Source organism: Muscardinus avellanarius, assembly GCF_963383645.1.
Source record: "Muscardinus avellanarius genome assembly, chromosome: 1".
NCBI classification, from domain to species: domain Eukaryota; kingdom Metazoa; phylum Chordata; class Mammalia; order Rodentia; family Gliridae; genus Muscardinus; species Muscardinus avellanarius.
In genome coordinates, this window is record NC_137786.1 from 118,168,412 (window position 1) to 118,185,463 (window position 17,052).

General features: G+C 48.2%; 1 protein-coding gene across 6 annotated transcripts in view; it reads right to left on the reverse strand.

Moving 5' to 3' along the window:
- Positions 1-16,505, reverse strand: part of GRAMD1B (GRAM domain containing 1B) — a gene marked incomplete at both ends in the record, with an annotated part of 210,982 nt that extends 194,477 nt beyond the window's left edge. For all 6 annotated transcript variants that reach the window (XM_080705158.1, XM_080705157.1, XM_080705156.1 and 3 more), the window contains one exon: positions 16,132-16,505. In XM_080705158.1, coding sequence (XP_080561284.1) covers positions 16,132-16,505 — 374 coding nt within the window. The remainder of the gene's footprint in view (positions 1-16,131) is intronic.
- Positions 16,506-17,052: the final 547 nt, after the last annotated feature.

Below are 17,052 nucleotides of genomic sequence, written 5' to 3' on the forward strand. Positions count from 1 at the left end.
GCGTGGGCTGGCAGGGGCACCTGCTAGACTACCACTGCTACCAGCAACCACGGGAGCACAGGGGCTGGGCCCATGCTCCTGCCAAAGGTGGGAAATAAGTGCAAAAAGGGCGAGATAGCTGACCAAATTCAGTACTGGATTAAGCCCTCCAAAGAGGCTGAGAAGCAGAGATGATACTGTGTCTTCGCTCAATTTTACCGACACCTGAAAGGGTGAGGCCAAGCTTATGTTGCTCCTGGTTTGGGAACATGACAAGGGCAAATGAAAATGCAACCCTGAGTGTCCTCACACCAGGAGATATTTCCATACGATATAATGGTGGACTGGACTCATTATTAATGCCTACACGGGTGGGACTCCAGGAACGGGCCAGCATGTGCAAACCACCCTTTGGTTATGAGGAACCTGTGATCACTGATCAAGGGATGGCCTGTGCTCTAATATGAAAGAGATTGGCCTTTGTCCCCAGCTCCTAAAACATTGGGAATAAAGCCGGGCATGGTGGCGCATGCTTGTAATCCCCGCGCTTGGGAGGCGGAGACAGGAGGATCGCGCAGGTTCGAAGCCAGCCGCACTGGCTTAAGAGACCCCGTTTCAGAATAAAAAAGTATAAAAATAGGTCTGGGAGTATAGCCTGGAGGTAGAAGAATTTCCAGAAACCCCAGTACCACCAAAAAAAAATTTTTTTAATTTTTTAAAATTAAAAAATAAAACATTGGGAATACCTAGTGTTAAGAATATCTTTTATTCATAACAAGCCCTTTTGATAAACCTGTGTTTATAGTAATGGGGTTATTTAGGGTAAAGCCCTTGAATAGCCTCATGAGGGGGCCCGCTCACCAGAAAGACAAATGACCAGAGGATTAGAGAGTCGATGGTTTCAGCCCAATCCACTGACTTCCAATCACAGGGAAAAGACGGTCGGTAGCCCACGGAGAGATCACACTCCAAAAACAAGCACTTGGAGCCGGATGTGGTGGTGCACACCTGTAATCCCAGTATTTGAAAGGCTGAGGCAGAAAGATTACAGGTTCAAGGCCAGCCTCGGCAAATTAATGAGACCCTCAGCAACTTAGCAAGACTCTGTTTCAAAGTAAAAAAATTAAAAGGGCTAGAAGTATAGCTCCAAGGTAGTATGCTCCAGATTCAATCTCAGTACCAACAAAAAAAAATTTAATTCATTGATTTATCTCTCGGGCAAAATGATTTGCTGAGCTTCTGAGCAGCTGTACTTGTGAAGGTGCTGGGAAGGTGGTGTGCCCAAAAAAGAGCAGGAAAGATTCTTGCCTCAGCCCATACTCTGCCCTGTGTATCTCTCCATCAGGCCTGTGTATCTTTGATGATAAACTGGTCACCATAGGTGTCATCCTGAGTTCTGTGAGCAAAGTAATTAAGAAACTCAAGAGCTTCCTAGAAAATTAGTCAAATTCAAAGAGGCTATCAGGAACCCAAGTTTGTAATCATTTGCAGCCTGGGACTTGAAATTGGCATCTACAGTGGGAGCTGTCATGAGGGCCTGAGCCCTCTAGCTATGGGATAGGAGACTGTCTCCAGGCAGACGGTACCGGAATTTCACTGAATTTCACTGAGCTAAGGAATACCCACTTGGTGTCCACTGAAGAATTGCTTGGTATACGGAAAAACAAACCATGCTTGTGCCACAGAAGTGTGTCAAATGTGCAAGTAAAGAGAAAAGACAACGGAGTTTTTCTTTCCCTTGTTTTTCTGTGATACTAGGGATGGAACCCAGGGTCCTCCGGGGTATACCTCCAGCCCTATTTTATTTATTATTTGGAAACAGTCTTGCTAAATTGCTGAGGCTGACTTTGAACCTGTGATCCTCCTGTCTCGGCCTCCCAGGTACTCAGATCACAGGTGTGCACCACCCCCCAGCTTCATTGTTTTCCTTTAGACTTCCTTAGGCTCGGTCTTTGGACCAGTGTTCTCCCTGACCTTCTATGAGAGCAAGCTATAGGAGAACAAACAAAAAAATTCTCAATTTAAAAAGAAAATCTGAATGAGTAAAACTCTAGATTACACAACAGACATGCCACTGATGACTGGGTTAGCCTGTAAAGATTTATATATTATTTTCTTCTTTCCAACTATCCAAAATTTTACAGTTAACTAGCTATTTTAGTAGACCCATATTTGTTGAGTGTTTGGTGTATAACATCATTTGTTTTATGACAGCAAACTAGAAGACCCTTAGAGAATCTCAAAAATATGTCACTAAACTCATCATCTAATGTCTTTCTGTATTTTCCTAATTGTTGGGGCAATTATTTCAAGGGTTACTGTTTTAGTCAGACTTTTTTTTTTCACTATAACTAAATACCTGAGGCAAGCTAACTGTGTTTTTTAAAAGTTTACTTAAGCCAGGAATGGTGACCCACACTTGTAATCCTAGTATTTGGGAGGCTGAGACAGGAGAATTGCAGGTTTGAGGACAGTTTCAGCAAACAGACTCTCATTAACCTAGTGAGACCCTGTTTCAAAATAAAAATAAAATAGGGTTGGAAGTGTAACATGGAGGTAGAATGTCCCTGGGTTCAGTTCAATCCGTGGAGACACACACACACACACACACACACACACACACACACACACACAGAGTTTACTTAGTTCAGAGTTAAAGGGCTCCTATCAGTCAGGCGCAGTGACACATGCCTGTAATCCCAGTCCCAAAGAGGCTGAGACAGGGGGATCACAGGTTCAAGACCAGCCTCAGTAACTTAGACTCTCAGCAACCTAGTGAGACCTTGTTTTAAAACAAAATATAAAAAGGGTAGGGAGTATAGCTCAGTGTTCAATCTCCAGTACCCCCCCTCCAAAAGGCTCACACCTGATGAGCCTTCTGGCTAACAGAATCCAAAGGTCAGAGGGCATCAAATGACAAGAGTTGGGACAGGTATGTGTATCTGGTCTCTCTCCCTCTTGTTATAAAGCCACCAAAATTAAGTCATAAGGGTCCGCCTTATCTAATATAAGCACTTTCCAAAGGCCCCACTTCTAAATACCATAGTTGGATTACTACCTGTCAATGTCTCACAATAAGGATTCAATTCCAGCCTGAGTTCCAGAAGATAAACCATGGCAGCTACCACCTCCAAACTGGGTCCCCAGGCAAATACTTTTTTCCATAGTTGCAAAAGAGAGGGGCAAACCAAATGAGTTATTGACCGCTTTTCTCGTCCCCTCAGCCTTGTCATTTCCTGGCTAAACTTACCAACCAAAAACCACAAGACTGCAAAGCTCTGTGGTCAGATGGTACCAGGCTGACAACAGACCTTCCCACAGCAGTGTGCTAGCATAGAGAGACCTTGTAAAGAACAAGGATGCTCCAGAGATGTGACAGGTCAGAGGTCTGCATTCCAGCCACTAACCCAGCTCTGCCACATGACGTGCCTGGTCGCCTCGTTTCTTTATCTCATCTACAGATCAGGGTTGAGTGGCCAGAGCCTCAGCCTAGGCGGGGACTGCAAAAAGGATGTGGCACCGGCTTCACACCATCCGACCAAAAGCATCTCTGGGACCTCACAGGTTTTCATCGCTCTGCTCTCCCACCGCTAGCCTTAGCTAATGCACAGACATATGTTCCTAATAATGATTTTAAAGTATATGACATTTATCAAAAAATCTAAAAACATGATCTGAAAACAGAAGAGAACATCTGAAAAGGTGTCACCTGGCTGCCTTTGGAGGCACAGGGCAGCAGGCCATTGTCTCATCTCTTTTCAACCATCTCAAAGTACCTCAAAGTAACAGGGAAAGAGCTTCTAGTCACCTTCCCCTTCCCCCGAGGCAATTAAAAGCTACATCCTAGCGGGGCGTGGTGGTGCACTCTTGGAATCCCAGCATTTGGGAGGCTGAGACCTGGAGGATCGCGGTTCGCGGACAGCCTCAGCTACCTAGTGAGGCCCTCTGCAACTCAGTGAGACCCGGTTTCAAAATAAAGAATAAAAAATAGGGCAGGGGGTGTAGCTCGGAGGTCAATGCCCCTGGGTTCCATCCCCAGACCCGCGCAAAAAAAAAAAAAAGCTACATCCTCCTTTACGCCAAGTTACCATAGACCCTTGGCAAGTCACACACTGATTTAGGCTAGAGATAAAAGACTCCTGTTAGGTTTTGAGCTCGGAGTATCCCCCAAACAATCATATGTGGAAAGCATGTGCCCAGTGCAACAGTATTCAGAAGCAAAATAATTGAATCAGAGCCTCAATCTCAACAGTAAAGAAATCCACTACAGGATTAATCATTTGAACGAATTTACTGGGCGTGACTTGGGCAAGTGGGGTGTAGATGGGGGAGGTAAGTCACTGTGGGGGTGGCCCTGGGGACTATATTGGTCCCCATTTGCTTCCTCTCTCTCTCTGCTTTTGGCCACCATTGCACTGAGCTCAGCTTTCCCACACCGTGCCAGGCAGCCATGACATCTGCCTTAGAGTCGCTTGACCGTAGACTGCACCTCTGAAACAGTGCGCCAAACAAACCTCTCCTCCTCTATGTTTGTGCCAGGTATTTTGGTCACAGCAATGGAAAACCAGACTAAAACAAATCCCAAGAAAGCAAAAGGCCCTAGGGGAAAAAAAAAAAAAAAACCCAGCCTTCCTAAAGCTCTTTTATACAGAGTAGCCCAGCAACCATTTCAGTCTCTCCATGCCAGTCTGAGCTGTGTATCTGAACAACTGTTCCTGATCCACCAGGGTCAGGGAGAACCCCCCCACCCCCGCCGTGGCTTAGCCATTCAGACGCCTTAATGAACACTAAGTACGCTAGAAGCAATTATCAGTGACCAGCACAGCAGCTGGAGGATGTACGGTACCTGGGGACAACTAACCGAGGACAGAATCATCACCTGTCAGTCTGCCCCATGATTATCCTAGTCGCTTGCCTGACACATAATTGGCACACCCAAGTGCATAACCACATGGAAACTCTTGAAATACCAACTCCCACAGAGAAACCTGTCCAGTGTGAATCAGCCCTCAGGGCTCTATCTCTACTGTCTCCGTTTCCACGAATTATTTTCATCTAGAAACCAGATCTACAGCCAAAGACGGGCTGCTTCGCACAGGGCAGTCACCTATACCATCAGTGCCCACACACTGCCCACACATTGGGCCAAGAACATCCCATTAGTGGCCTTCCCATCCTCCTGAGTCACTCCCACCTTCAGCCAGCACTAATCCTCCACATCAACACACTTGTCAAGCATGCAAGGGTCCCCTTCTTCCAGGCCCTGGGGAGATGGTGCGGCAGACCTGCAAAGAACTCAGACTTTAGTAGGCACAGTGGCGCATGCCTGTAATCCCAGCATTCGGAGGCCGAGACCAGAGGATCACGGTTCGCGGACAGCCTCAGCTACTTAGTGAGACCCTGTTGCAAAATAAAGAATAAAAAATATGGCAGGGGGTGTGGCTCAGAGGTTGAGCCACACCCCCTGGGTTCCATCCCTAGACCCATAAAAAAAATAAAAAATAGGGTTGGTGATATAGCCCAGAGGTTTCAATCCCTGGTTTCAATCCCCAGTACCCCCCCAAAAAAAATTAAAAATAAATCCTCAGCCTTTGGAATAAGAACATAGTTCAAATCCCAACCTTGCTTCTGTTTGACCAGCAGCAAGTTAATCTCTGAACTTCAGGCTCCTCAACCATATAACCTACCTTAGGGATTGTGTGGATTAACTGTGTGTATTTAAGGCGCTTAGCAGAAAACCTGGTACAAAGAACAACTCAACCGCCTGCCCTCAAGGAATTCTGGGTTGACAGAATTCTTTGCTAGTTAACCCTATCCAGCACTGACTACTTGCCTAATCTGTTGACCAATCACAGACCTCTTATTCATTTGCTTGTTGCATTGTGTTAAGAAGGACCCGGGCTTTCTCTGTAGCACATTCCCTGTGTTCTTGTACAGGGCAGGGTGCACAGAAAGTAGTGCAGTACACAAATAATGACCCTTGATGAGCTAAGCATTTGTATGCACAAAATCCCCTGCTCCCCCGAAACCTCCCTGAAACATGAAGCAATTCTTCCCCCAGGGTGAGAGAGGATGGAGGCTCAAACATGCTGAGAAGGGGATGTAGCTCAGTGGTAGGGTACTTGCCTAGCATGTACAAGGCCCTGGGTTCAATCCCCACCACTGCCGATATATATTTTTAAAAATTACCAATGAACATTGTGTGTGTGTGGGGGGGGGGGTGAAGGCACATGCTGTTATTGTTATCCCAATACTTGGAAGACTGTAACACTAGGATTGCAGGTTCTAGGCTGAGACAGTATAACTCCAGATTCAAGGCCAAGACTGTAGGATTGTAAGTTCAAGATTGCAAGTTTAAAGCTGAGAAGGAGCCGGGCGTGGTGGCGCACGCTTGTAATCCCAGCATTTGGGAGGCTGAGACCGGAGGATCACGGTTCATGGACAGCCTCAGCTACTTAGTGAGGCCCTCTGCAACTCAGTGAGACCCTGTTTCAAAATAAAAAGAATAAAAAATAGGGCAGGGGATGTACCTCAGAGGTCAAATGCCTCTGGGTTCCATCCCCAGACCCGCAAAAAAAAAAAAAAAAAAAAAAAGCCAAGACGGTAAGATTGCAGGCTTAAGGCCAGTGCAATCTAGTGAGCCCCTGCTTCAAAATAAAAATCTTTTTTTAAAAGGGCAGGTAGCCAAGCATGGTGGTGCACACTTGTCATCCTAGTATTTGGGAGGCTGAGACAGAAGGATTGCAGGTTCGAAGCCAGCCTCAACAATTTAGCAAGGCCCTCTGCAACTTATTGAGACCCTGTTCCCAAATAAGAAATAAAATAGGGCTGGGGGTTTATCTCAGAGGTAGAATGCCCCTGGGTTCAATCCCCAGTGCCAAAAAAAGAAAAAAATTTAAAAAAACGCTGGGGGTGTAGCTTGGCAGTTCACCCAGGTGAATGCACCTGGGTTTAATCCCCAATAGAAAAGAAAAAGGAAGAGGGGGAAAAAAAGAAAGAAAAGAAAAATGCCAGTGATGCATGTTTACTGCCTGCACGCAATGCACACTCCAGCTAGGCTGGCAGCAGAGAGGACCTAACCTGCCAGGCTGGGCAGGGTCCGTGGGAGGCACACCTACAGTCAGACGTGGATCCAGTCAGAAACCCAGAGCCCCAGATCGAAAAGCCTGTCTGGCTACCAGCCTGCTGGACTAGGAGCAGTCACGACAAGGTAAGTGTGTCACACAGAAGAGGGGACCGGACGCAGAGAGGACGGCACAACAGGCGGCCACGGGGAGACGCAGAGACGCTCCTGTGCCCCCAGGAGGAGCACCTGCCGCTGGCCACGGCCCAGCTGGCCTGCCCCTGTCGGCCGCCCCGCCCCCTCCAGGGAATGCTGACAAGATGCCGCCCTGGAAGGCGTGGCTCCACTGGGTTTTTGACTTTTCAGTAGAATCCAACAGGTCCGAGAGGGGCTCTGGTCCTCGGTTTAGGCTTTGAACGATCACTCAACCAAGATTTAATCAAGAGACTTAGAAAGACAGACAAGTACTAAATGTTTGAGTGCTCTTGTTTTTTCTTCCCATGTTTTGCTCTTGTTTGTTTGTTATAGGTACTAATTCTTTTTTTTTTTTTTTTTTTTTTTTTGGCGGGTCTGGGATGGAACCCAGGGGCATTCAACCTCCAAGCTACACCCCCTGCCCTATTTTTTATTCTTTATTTTGAAACAGGGTCTCACTGAGTTGCAAAGGGCCTCACTAAGTAGCTGAGGCTGTCCTCGAACCGCGATCCTCCGGTCTCAGCCTCCCGAATGCTGGGATTACAAGCATGCGCCACCACGCCAGCTACAGGTACTAATTCAAAGAGTGTGCCCACGTCAAGTTCAGGCAACATTATTTCCTAAGCTCAGAGGGTACTGTGGCCAGCAAAAAGAACGAAATGGTGTCATCTTCTGTTAAAGAGTGGTTATAACGATTCCCCTTTAGAAAATCAGCAGAACAGTGCAAGGCCTCAGGGCTCCACCCCACCACACATCCACCCAGTCACCCAGAAGAGCGAGAATTCACCGCCACAAACACCATGAGCATTTCTCTCCCAACCAAGTTCCAGAACCCACACTAGCTCCCCATTGTTGAATTCTATTTTTATATAAAGAAACATTGTTGGTGACCAGTTAGAATTAAAACTCTGGAATAAATCACAGTGAGCCCATCAGCCTCCACTCCCCTTTTCCACACACCTCATTGTGAGCACACATGGGCCTGGGCACAGTGGTGGCTCACACCTGTACTGCCAGTACTTGGGAGGCTGAGACAGGAGGATCGAAGGTTCGAGGCCAGCCTGGGCAACTTAGCAAGAATTTAACAAGTGGAGGTATAGCGTGGAGCTCAGACACTCCTGAGTTTAATCCCCAGTACCCCTCTTCACACACACACACACACACACACACACACACAAGACCACATCTGTGGTCACCATCCCCATCTCTCAGACAACACTGCTATAATGTGAACGTGACTCTCTCAAATGCTTGTAATCCCAGTTCATGTGTTAGAAACTCAAATCCCCAAATTCATATGTGAATGGTGTTAGGCGGGGCCTCTGGAAGGTGTTCAGGATTAGATGAGGTCATGAGGGCAGGGTCCGGTTAATGGCATTAGTGGCTGTAGAAGAGACAGAGACGGAGCCAGCACTTGCTCAGGCTCACCTGTGGGGCCGCAGGGAGGCCCTCACCAGATGCCAGTGCCGTCCCGCGGGCTCCCAGCCTCCGGAACCCTGAGCTAAACTGGTTACAGCAAATTACCTGGCCTCAGGCATTTGGTTATAACAACAGAAAACAGACGACGACAGTCATCCATTCCCATCTTCAAGCCAACCGCCCAAACTGCTTCCGGAAAAAAGCATTTGGTGTCCTCTCAGCACTCGCTCCACAGCAAGCAGTAGATGAGGGGGTTTCTAGGGCTGGGATGAGTGGGAACTAGAGGGTGCTAGCTAAAATATAGGGGTTATTTTGTGAGGTGACAAAAAATGTTTAAAAACAGGCTATGGTGATAGTTGCAGATCTTTATAAATAGACTAAAAGCACTCAATTAAATGCCTTTTTCCCCCCAACCTGCAAGTTGAACCCAGGGTCTCATGCATGCTAGGCGAGTATTCTCCCACTGAGCTGAACACCATGCCTGAGATACTTCAAATAAGTGAATCAGGGATAGAGGTATGGCTCAAAGTAGAGCACTTGCCTAGCATGCATAAGGCCCTGAGTTCCATACTCAGCATAAAAAGGTAAATTATATGGTATGTAAATTATATGTATAGCTGGTACTGAGGATTAAACTTAGAGGCTTTCTACCTCCAAGCTACACGCCCAGCCCAGTTTTAGTGTGTGTGTGTGTGTGTGTGTGTGTGTGTGTGTGTGTGAGAGAGAGAGAGAGAGAGAGAGAGAGAGAGAGAGAGAGAGAGAGAGTGCACGTTACACTCCCAGTACTATTTTTAAGTCTTTTTTTTTTTTTTTTTTTTTTTTGCAGATCTGGGGATGGAACCCAGGGGCATTTGCAGGTCTGGGGATGGAACCCAGGGGCATTTGACCTCTGAGCTACACCTCCTGCACTATTTTTTTTTTTTTATTCTTTATTTTGAAACTGGGTCTCACTGAGTTGCAAAGGGCCTCAGTAAGTAGCTGAGGCTGTCTGCGAACCGTGATCCTCCAGTCTCAGCCTCCCAAATGCTGGGATTACAAGCATGTGCCACCACGTCCGGCTCTATAGCTTATTTTTTATTTTGAAACAGGGTCTCACTAAATTGTGGAAGGCCTCACTAAGTAGCTAAAGCAGGTCACAAGCCTGGGATCCTCCTGTCTCAGCCTCTCAGGTATTAGAATTACGAGCATTGACCACTACACCTGGCTCCGACTTTGTTATTTGGAAACAGGGTCTTACTAGATTGCTGAGAGCCCCACTAAATTGCTGAGACTGGATTTGAACCTTCTATCCTCCTGTACCAGCCTCCCAACTACTGGGATTACAAGCATATATCACTATTTGATTTGTAAATTATGTCTTTTTTTTCCCCCTGTGAGGTACTGGGGATTGAACCCAGGGGCATTCTACCTCAGAGCTACATCTCCAGCCCCTATTTTTTATTTTTTATTTTGAAACTGGGGCTCACTGAGTTATAGAAGGCCTCACTAAGCTGTGGCTGGCTACGAACCTGTGATCCTCCTGTCTCAGCCTCCCAAGTACTGGAATCACACCAGGCTTAAATTATATATTAATACAGCTGTTTTTTACATTTTTTTTGTGTGTGTGGTAATGAGGGAAGAAACCAGGGGCTTTTCTAACCTCCGGGCTATACTTTCAGACCTTTTGTATACTTGATTTGGAAACAGGGTCTCACTAGTTGCTGAGAGCCTCACTAAGTAGCTGAGGCTGGCTTCGAACCTGTGCAATCCTCCTGTCTCAGCCTCCCAAGCGCTGGGATTACAAGCGTGTGCCACCATGCCTGACTAAAGCTGTTTGTTGTTTTTTTTTTAACCCAGCCCTGGACTCCTCACCTCTACAAAATTTTTCCCAGTCTCATGAATAAAAAAAATTATCAATTTATTTATCAACAATATCTATGGAGGGTCACAAGAGGCCAGAAAGATTGGAACTGGAGTACTAGAGTATTATACTTCGAGGTCACTGGATCCCCAAGGTACCTCCTGGCCTTCTTTATGTTTTCAACTTTGTGCAGTTAAAATAAACTGAGCCGGGCGTCGTGGTGCACGCTTGTAATCCCCACGCTTGGGAGGCAGAGACAGGAGGATCGCGCAGGTTCGAAGCCAGCCGCGCTGGCTTAAGAGACCCTGTTTCCAAAAAAAAAGTATAAAAAACAGGTCTGGGAGTGTAGCCCAGAGGTAGAAGGGCTTCCAGGAACCCCAGTACCACACACAAAAAAACCCCATAAACTGAGCTTGTAATCCCAGTACTTGGGAGACAGGAGGAGCAATTTAGCAAGGCCCTCAGCAACTTGGTGAGACCCTGGTTTTTGAAAAATAAAAAAGGACTTGCAGTATAACTTGGAGAATGCCCCTTGGTTCAACCCCAGCAAACACACTCATAGACACACACACACACACACACACACACACACACACACACCATTAAACTATGGCCCTCTTTCTTTACCTTCCAACTAATCAGATTCAAAGGTCTTCTCTTCTGTTGCAGAGGTATATTGGGATGGGGAATGTCACAAAGACAGGAGCCACAGTAAGCTAAATCATCCTTAATTCAATCCAGAACAGAACCTTTTTTTTTTTTTTTTTTTTTTTTTGGTGTGTGTGGTACTGGGGATTTAGCTCTGGGGCATTCTACTTCTGAGCTACTTTCCCAGCCCTGCTTTATTTTTATTTTGAAACAGGATCTCACTAGAATGATGAGGGTCTCACTACTTGCCCTCAACTCTGTGATCCTCCTGTCAAGTACTGGGGTTACAGGCATGCGCCACTGTGCGTGGATAAAGAGCAGAATCATTTTCTAATCTTCACTTCACGTCGTGTGTGAAGGGACCCAGGTGCTGCTCTGGGACACGTGAGCTTGTAACCTCATACTCCGAGGCACATAACCACTCCACGTGAGATCGCAGGATAATAACAAGCCTTCACCTCCGGACAGCAGGAGGAAGTCTACAAAACATCTTACGACCTCCCACTACCCCACAGGGAGCCTCTCCCACAGAAGACAGAAGACGGCAAACTCAGAGCGGTAACGTGAGATGGCCGAGGCTCCGCAGCAAGTCAGCGGCCCAAGTCAACCACCTAAGGTGCAAACGAACCCTGACTTCTCTGAAGTCCTCTGCCTTCTATCACTCCAGACAGCGACTGTTCCTCAGGCAACCTTGGGGACCTATAATCACCCGGACACTAGGTGGCTTTGTTTTTCCAGGACGACTTCCATCTCCAACACTTAAAGATAATGTTGCTTTGAGACACAGTCCAGGCAGATTCTAACAGAAGCAAGACAGCAGCGGTGGAAAGCAGATCTGAGTCAGAAGAATTTGGGTTTGAATCTAGAGCCTGCCTCTTCCACGTATACAGCCCACCCTCTGCGTCACGGAGGTCTACACCTGTGGGTTCAACCATTGAAGGCAGAAAATATTCAGATAAAAAACTCAATCTAGCCAGGCATGGTGGCACACTTCTGTAATCCCAGTACTTGGGAGGCTGAGACAGGAAGATCGCAAGTTTGAGGGCCAGCCTCAGCATTAGTGAAACCCTCAGCAACTTAGTAAGACCCTATTTCAAAGTAAGAAATAAAAAAGGTTGGGGGGTTTGGCTTGGTACTCAAACACCCCTGAGGTCAATCCCCGGTACAAAAAAGATTAAATCTATACTAAAAATGTACTTACTGAAAATTTCTTGTCACTGTCTTGTACTATTCTTTAAATAGTACAGTATAACTACTCAGATAACATTTTATTATAAGAAGTACGATAAGTAATCCAGACATGATTTAAACTACCCAGGGGGATACGCATAGGTTATATACAAATATATGTCATTTTACTTTATCTTTACATTTATTTACTTATTCTTTGTGGTGCTGGGGATGGATCCCAGGGGCAGTCTCAGAGCTACAACCCCAGCCCTACTTTATTTTTTATTTTGAAACAGGGTCTCACTAAGTTGCCCAGACTTAGATCCTGCGATCCTCCTGTCTCAGAAGTTCTGGAAGGGACACCTGTGGATCCCAAGGAGTGACTGTCCACAAACATTCTTTGAATCCATCAAGCCATTGTTTTAAAAGTGTTATCTTGTACTACACCGAGGAGGTGAAAATCCTTCCCGGTTTTCTTCCAGCAAAAGACAAAGATACCACCACACCTGTAAGTAACTCTCACAAGGGGAAGCGCCCTCCTTAAACCTAACTGGACCACCTGTCCTCACCCTCGCCAGCGTCGCAACGCTCTTTCTTCCAACCCTGTCCTCAGTGTTGAGGCAGGGTCTTAAGATCAAAACAAGTCTCTTGTAAAGGCTCACAGTTTCGGGGAAAGCCTTGGGTTTTAGTTAAGGTCAGGCCCCACCGGGCTTGCCCCACATCCCCTTCCTCTGTTAAAGGCGCAGGATGGTGTACTAGAACACAAAGAACCGTGAGCCCTCGGTCCCCGGAGCACCCCAGAAGGAAGACCCACACCGCCCGGGCGAGGAGAACCACGAGCGGCCATTGCACACAGAAACTCTGCGAGGCCCAGAGCGCCCGCACACCGGATCCGGTTCCTCGGTGCCACCCGCGCCTTCCGGGGCGCCCCGCACTGCCCAAGCCCGCCCTGCCCACCTTCCCTGCAGCCTTCTTCTAGCTCGCAGGTGTCAGGGGCCGAGCCTCACTCTCCCACAGCTCTTCTGCACAGTTCTCTCTTCTTGTATAATCAACACCAGCACATGGCATTGACTGTGTCTTCCAGAGGCTCCGTCTCAACACATGTAAAACCATGTTTCCAGTTCTTTTTATTTTAATTTCTTTTCTTAAATATTTCTTTCATTTCTCTCATCTCTCCCCCCCTCTGTATTGAGTGAGGATTGAACCCAGGGGCATTCTACCTCTGTACCTCCAAGCTACACCCCCAGCCCTATTTTTTAGTCCTTTTTATTTTTATTTATTATTATTTTTAATTTTTATTGTTATTTATTTATTTATTTTCCAGAACTGGGGACTGACTGAACCCAGGACCATTTTACCTCTGAGCCGATTCGCAGCCCAATTTTTTTATTCTTTACTTTGAAATAGGGTCTCACTGAGTTGCAAAGGACCTCACTGAGGAGCTGAGGCCGTTGGTGAACGGTGATCTCCTGTCTCAGCCTCCCAAATGCTGGGATTACAGGCGTGCATCACCACAGCCAGCAGTCCTTTCTATTTTGGGAACGGGGTCTCACTGGGAAGAGAAGGGCCTAAGTATCGGAAGTGGTCTGTGAACCACTATCCTCTGGTCTCAGCCTCCTAAATACTGGATTATAAGCTTGCGCCACCACACCCGGCTAAACCCCTCCTTTTTCTTTTTTGTTTTGAAACAAGGTCTCACGAAGTTGCAGAGTCTCATTCATTGCCTTGTTAAGGCTGACCTTGAACCCATGATCCTCCTGTCTCAGCCTCACAAATACTGGGATTATAGGTGTGCACCACCTTGACTGGCTCTAACTTCTTTCTTTTTTCCTTCTTTTTTTTTTATACAAGGGACTGAATTAAGGGTCATTCTACCTCTGAGCTACATATACCCCTAATCCATTTATATTTATTTATTTATTTATTTTTGTGTGTATGGTACTAAGGATTGAACCCAGGAGCATTCTACCTCTAAGCTACAATCCCAGCCCTATTTTATTATTTATTTTGCAACAGGGTCTTGCTAAATTGCTGAGAGCCTCGCTAAATCACTGAGGCCGGCTTCGAACCTGAGATCCTCCTGTCTCAGCCTCCCAAGGACTGACATTACAGATGTGTATCACCACACCCAGCTTCCAGGCCTTTTTAAAAATTATTTATTTATTTATTAGTACTGAGGATTGAACCCAGGCTATTTTACCTTTTTGCTTTGAAATAGAGTCTTGCTACATTGCCAAGGCTCTCTCCTAAAGTTGCTGAGACTGGCCTCAAACCTGGGATCCTCCTGTATCAGTCTCCCAAGGCCTGCGATTGCAGGCATGCACCACTTTGCCAGTTTTGTGAGGGCGAGGGTTACTGAAGATTGAACCCAGGGGCACTCTAACTCAGAATTACATCCCCAGCCCTTTTCACTTTTTCTTTTTTAAATAGGTTCTTCACTAGGTTGCTGAAGCTGTCCTCAAACTTGTAATCCTCAGGTCTCGGCCTCCCAACTGTTAGGATTACAGGCCTGTGCCACCACGCTTGGCTTTCTGCCAATGTTATTTTATTTTATTTTATTATTTATTTATTTATTTATTTTTTTGGTACTGGGGGTAGAACCCAGGGGCTTTCTACCTCCGGGTCACACTCCCAGACCTATTTTCTATTTTATTTGGAAACAGGGTCTCACTAAGTTGCTGAGAGCCTCACTAAGTAGCTGAGGCTGGCTTCAAACCTGTGTGATCCTCCTGTCTCAGCCTCCCAAGCGCGGGGATTACAAGCATGCGCCACCACGCCCGGCCAATGTTAATTTCTTTTAAGAGTGTCCTCCCAATCTCAACTTTCTCAACTTCCACATCCCCTGGCTCTATCCTGCCCTCCCCACACCCTTCTCATTTGCATTAGTCAGAACCAGAATGTGCCTAGGTAAATACTTAATGAATTGAAATGAATGAAATTGAAGGAATGGGGTGAAGGAATCCCTGAGGAAGTGGCCAGTGACTCGGTTACAACACCCATGAGCACACACCTCTAAGTCAGAGCCCCAGAGTGTAAAAGGAAATGGGCAAGGTGGCGCACTCTTGTAATCCCAGCATTTGGGAGGCAGAAACAGGAGGATCACGGTTCACAGCCAGCCTCAGCTACTTAGTGAGGCCCTTTGCAACTCAGTGAGACCCTGTTTCAAAATAAAGAATAAAAAATAGAGCTGGGGGTGTAGCTTGAAAGTGGAATGGCCCTGGGTTCCATTCCCAGTACTGAAAAAAAAAAAAAAAGTAAATGGGCATTGTGCATGGGCCGAATGAACCAGCAAGTTCGCCCATGACCCATAGCAATGGCCTGGCAGGACCCACCTCCCCGGCTCCATCCCCACCAGCTGCCCTGTGGCTTCACACCTGTTCTCCAGTGGTATGGAAAAGGGACTCACTCCACATGAACACTGCACTTGTACACCTGTGGGCCAGTTTAAGTCAACCGAGGCTGGCCAAAGGAAATAACACTGAAATGCCATCTACGCGGGGTGCCCCTCGCTCTGTAGCCTCCTGCTATCTCAGCTGTACCAGGGGGATCGCGGTGGAACCCGCCTCAGAGAGTTGGCAGTTTAGAACGTGCAACTTAGAGATGCAAGGTGACATGCTTAAAATAGCAGTCCGCACACAGTAAGGGCTCAATAAAGGCTAGCCGCCGCTATTTTCATTATTCACTTTGCTGCCAGGCTCACAGCAGGCAGCGGGAGCCCCGCTCTGCAACGCGCAGCCCCCAGCTGGGCGGGGAGGGGCGCGGTGGGTGTGTGGAGGTCCGGGAAGTTTCCGCAGGCCGGGGAGGGCGGCGGACCTACCTGCTCTCGCTGCCCTCCTTCCGCTCCCGCACCCGCAGCCACTTGCGGAGGAGGAAGCGCTTGCGGCGCGGGGACGCGCTGGGCGTGGAGCAGTTGGACCACGGCGTGTCCTCGTCGCTGGAGGGCGTGATCTCGATGGACGGCAGCTGCAGGAACTCCTTGCCCGGGGCCAGGACGCCGGGCAGGTCGGGGGCCAGCCCGCACTCCAGGCTCTGCTCCTGCACGTTCTTCATCCTGCGCATCTTGAAGCGCCGGCGGCGCAGCGTGGGGGTGGACGAGCTGGACCAGGCCGGGCTGGCCTCGGGCGCGCCCCGCGGCCCGGGCACCTGCAGGGCGGGCGGCTGCAGGTTTTCCATCATGTTGGCCGCCGGCATCGGCCCGGGGCCGCGGGGCGGGGCGCGGAGCTAACTTTTGGGCGCCCGCGCTGGCTCCCCGCGCCCGCGTCCTCGGGCGATGGCGCTGCTGCGGGCCGGCTCTCGCGGTGTGCGTCGGGCCGAGCGGGTTAGGGAGCCGGCTTGGCGCTGCAGGGAAGGGGAGAGGGCAGGAGGAAGAGGCAGCGGTAGGAGGGAGAGAGAGAGAGGAAGCGAGACGCTGGATAAAAACAAGCGAGGAGGAGGAGGAGGAGCGGGCTGGGGAGGGGGCGGGCGGCTCCCGGGAAGGGCTGGCACTGGCGGCCGCGCGTAACTGTACCCGGAATCCCTCGGGGAGGGACTCTACCTCCGCAGAAGCCTGCTCCAATCAGCCTAATGAAATCGGAGCACAAACCTAACTTTCTCAGAGCCGCGATTGGCCAGGCGGCTGGCACCAGGAGCCCTGCTTTTCCTAGGGGAAGAGGGCAGGGGGAGGGGAGTCTGTGAATTCAGCCTCACTCTCTCAGGCCACCCAAGATACAGGTTTGAGGGAAATCAGGCGGGGGGGCGG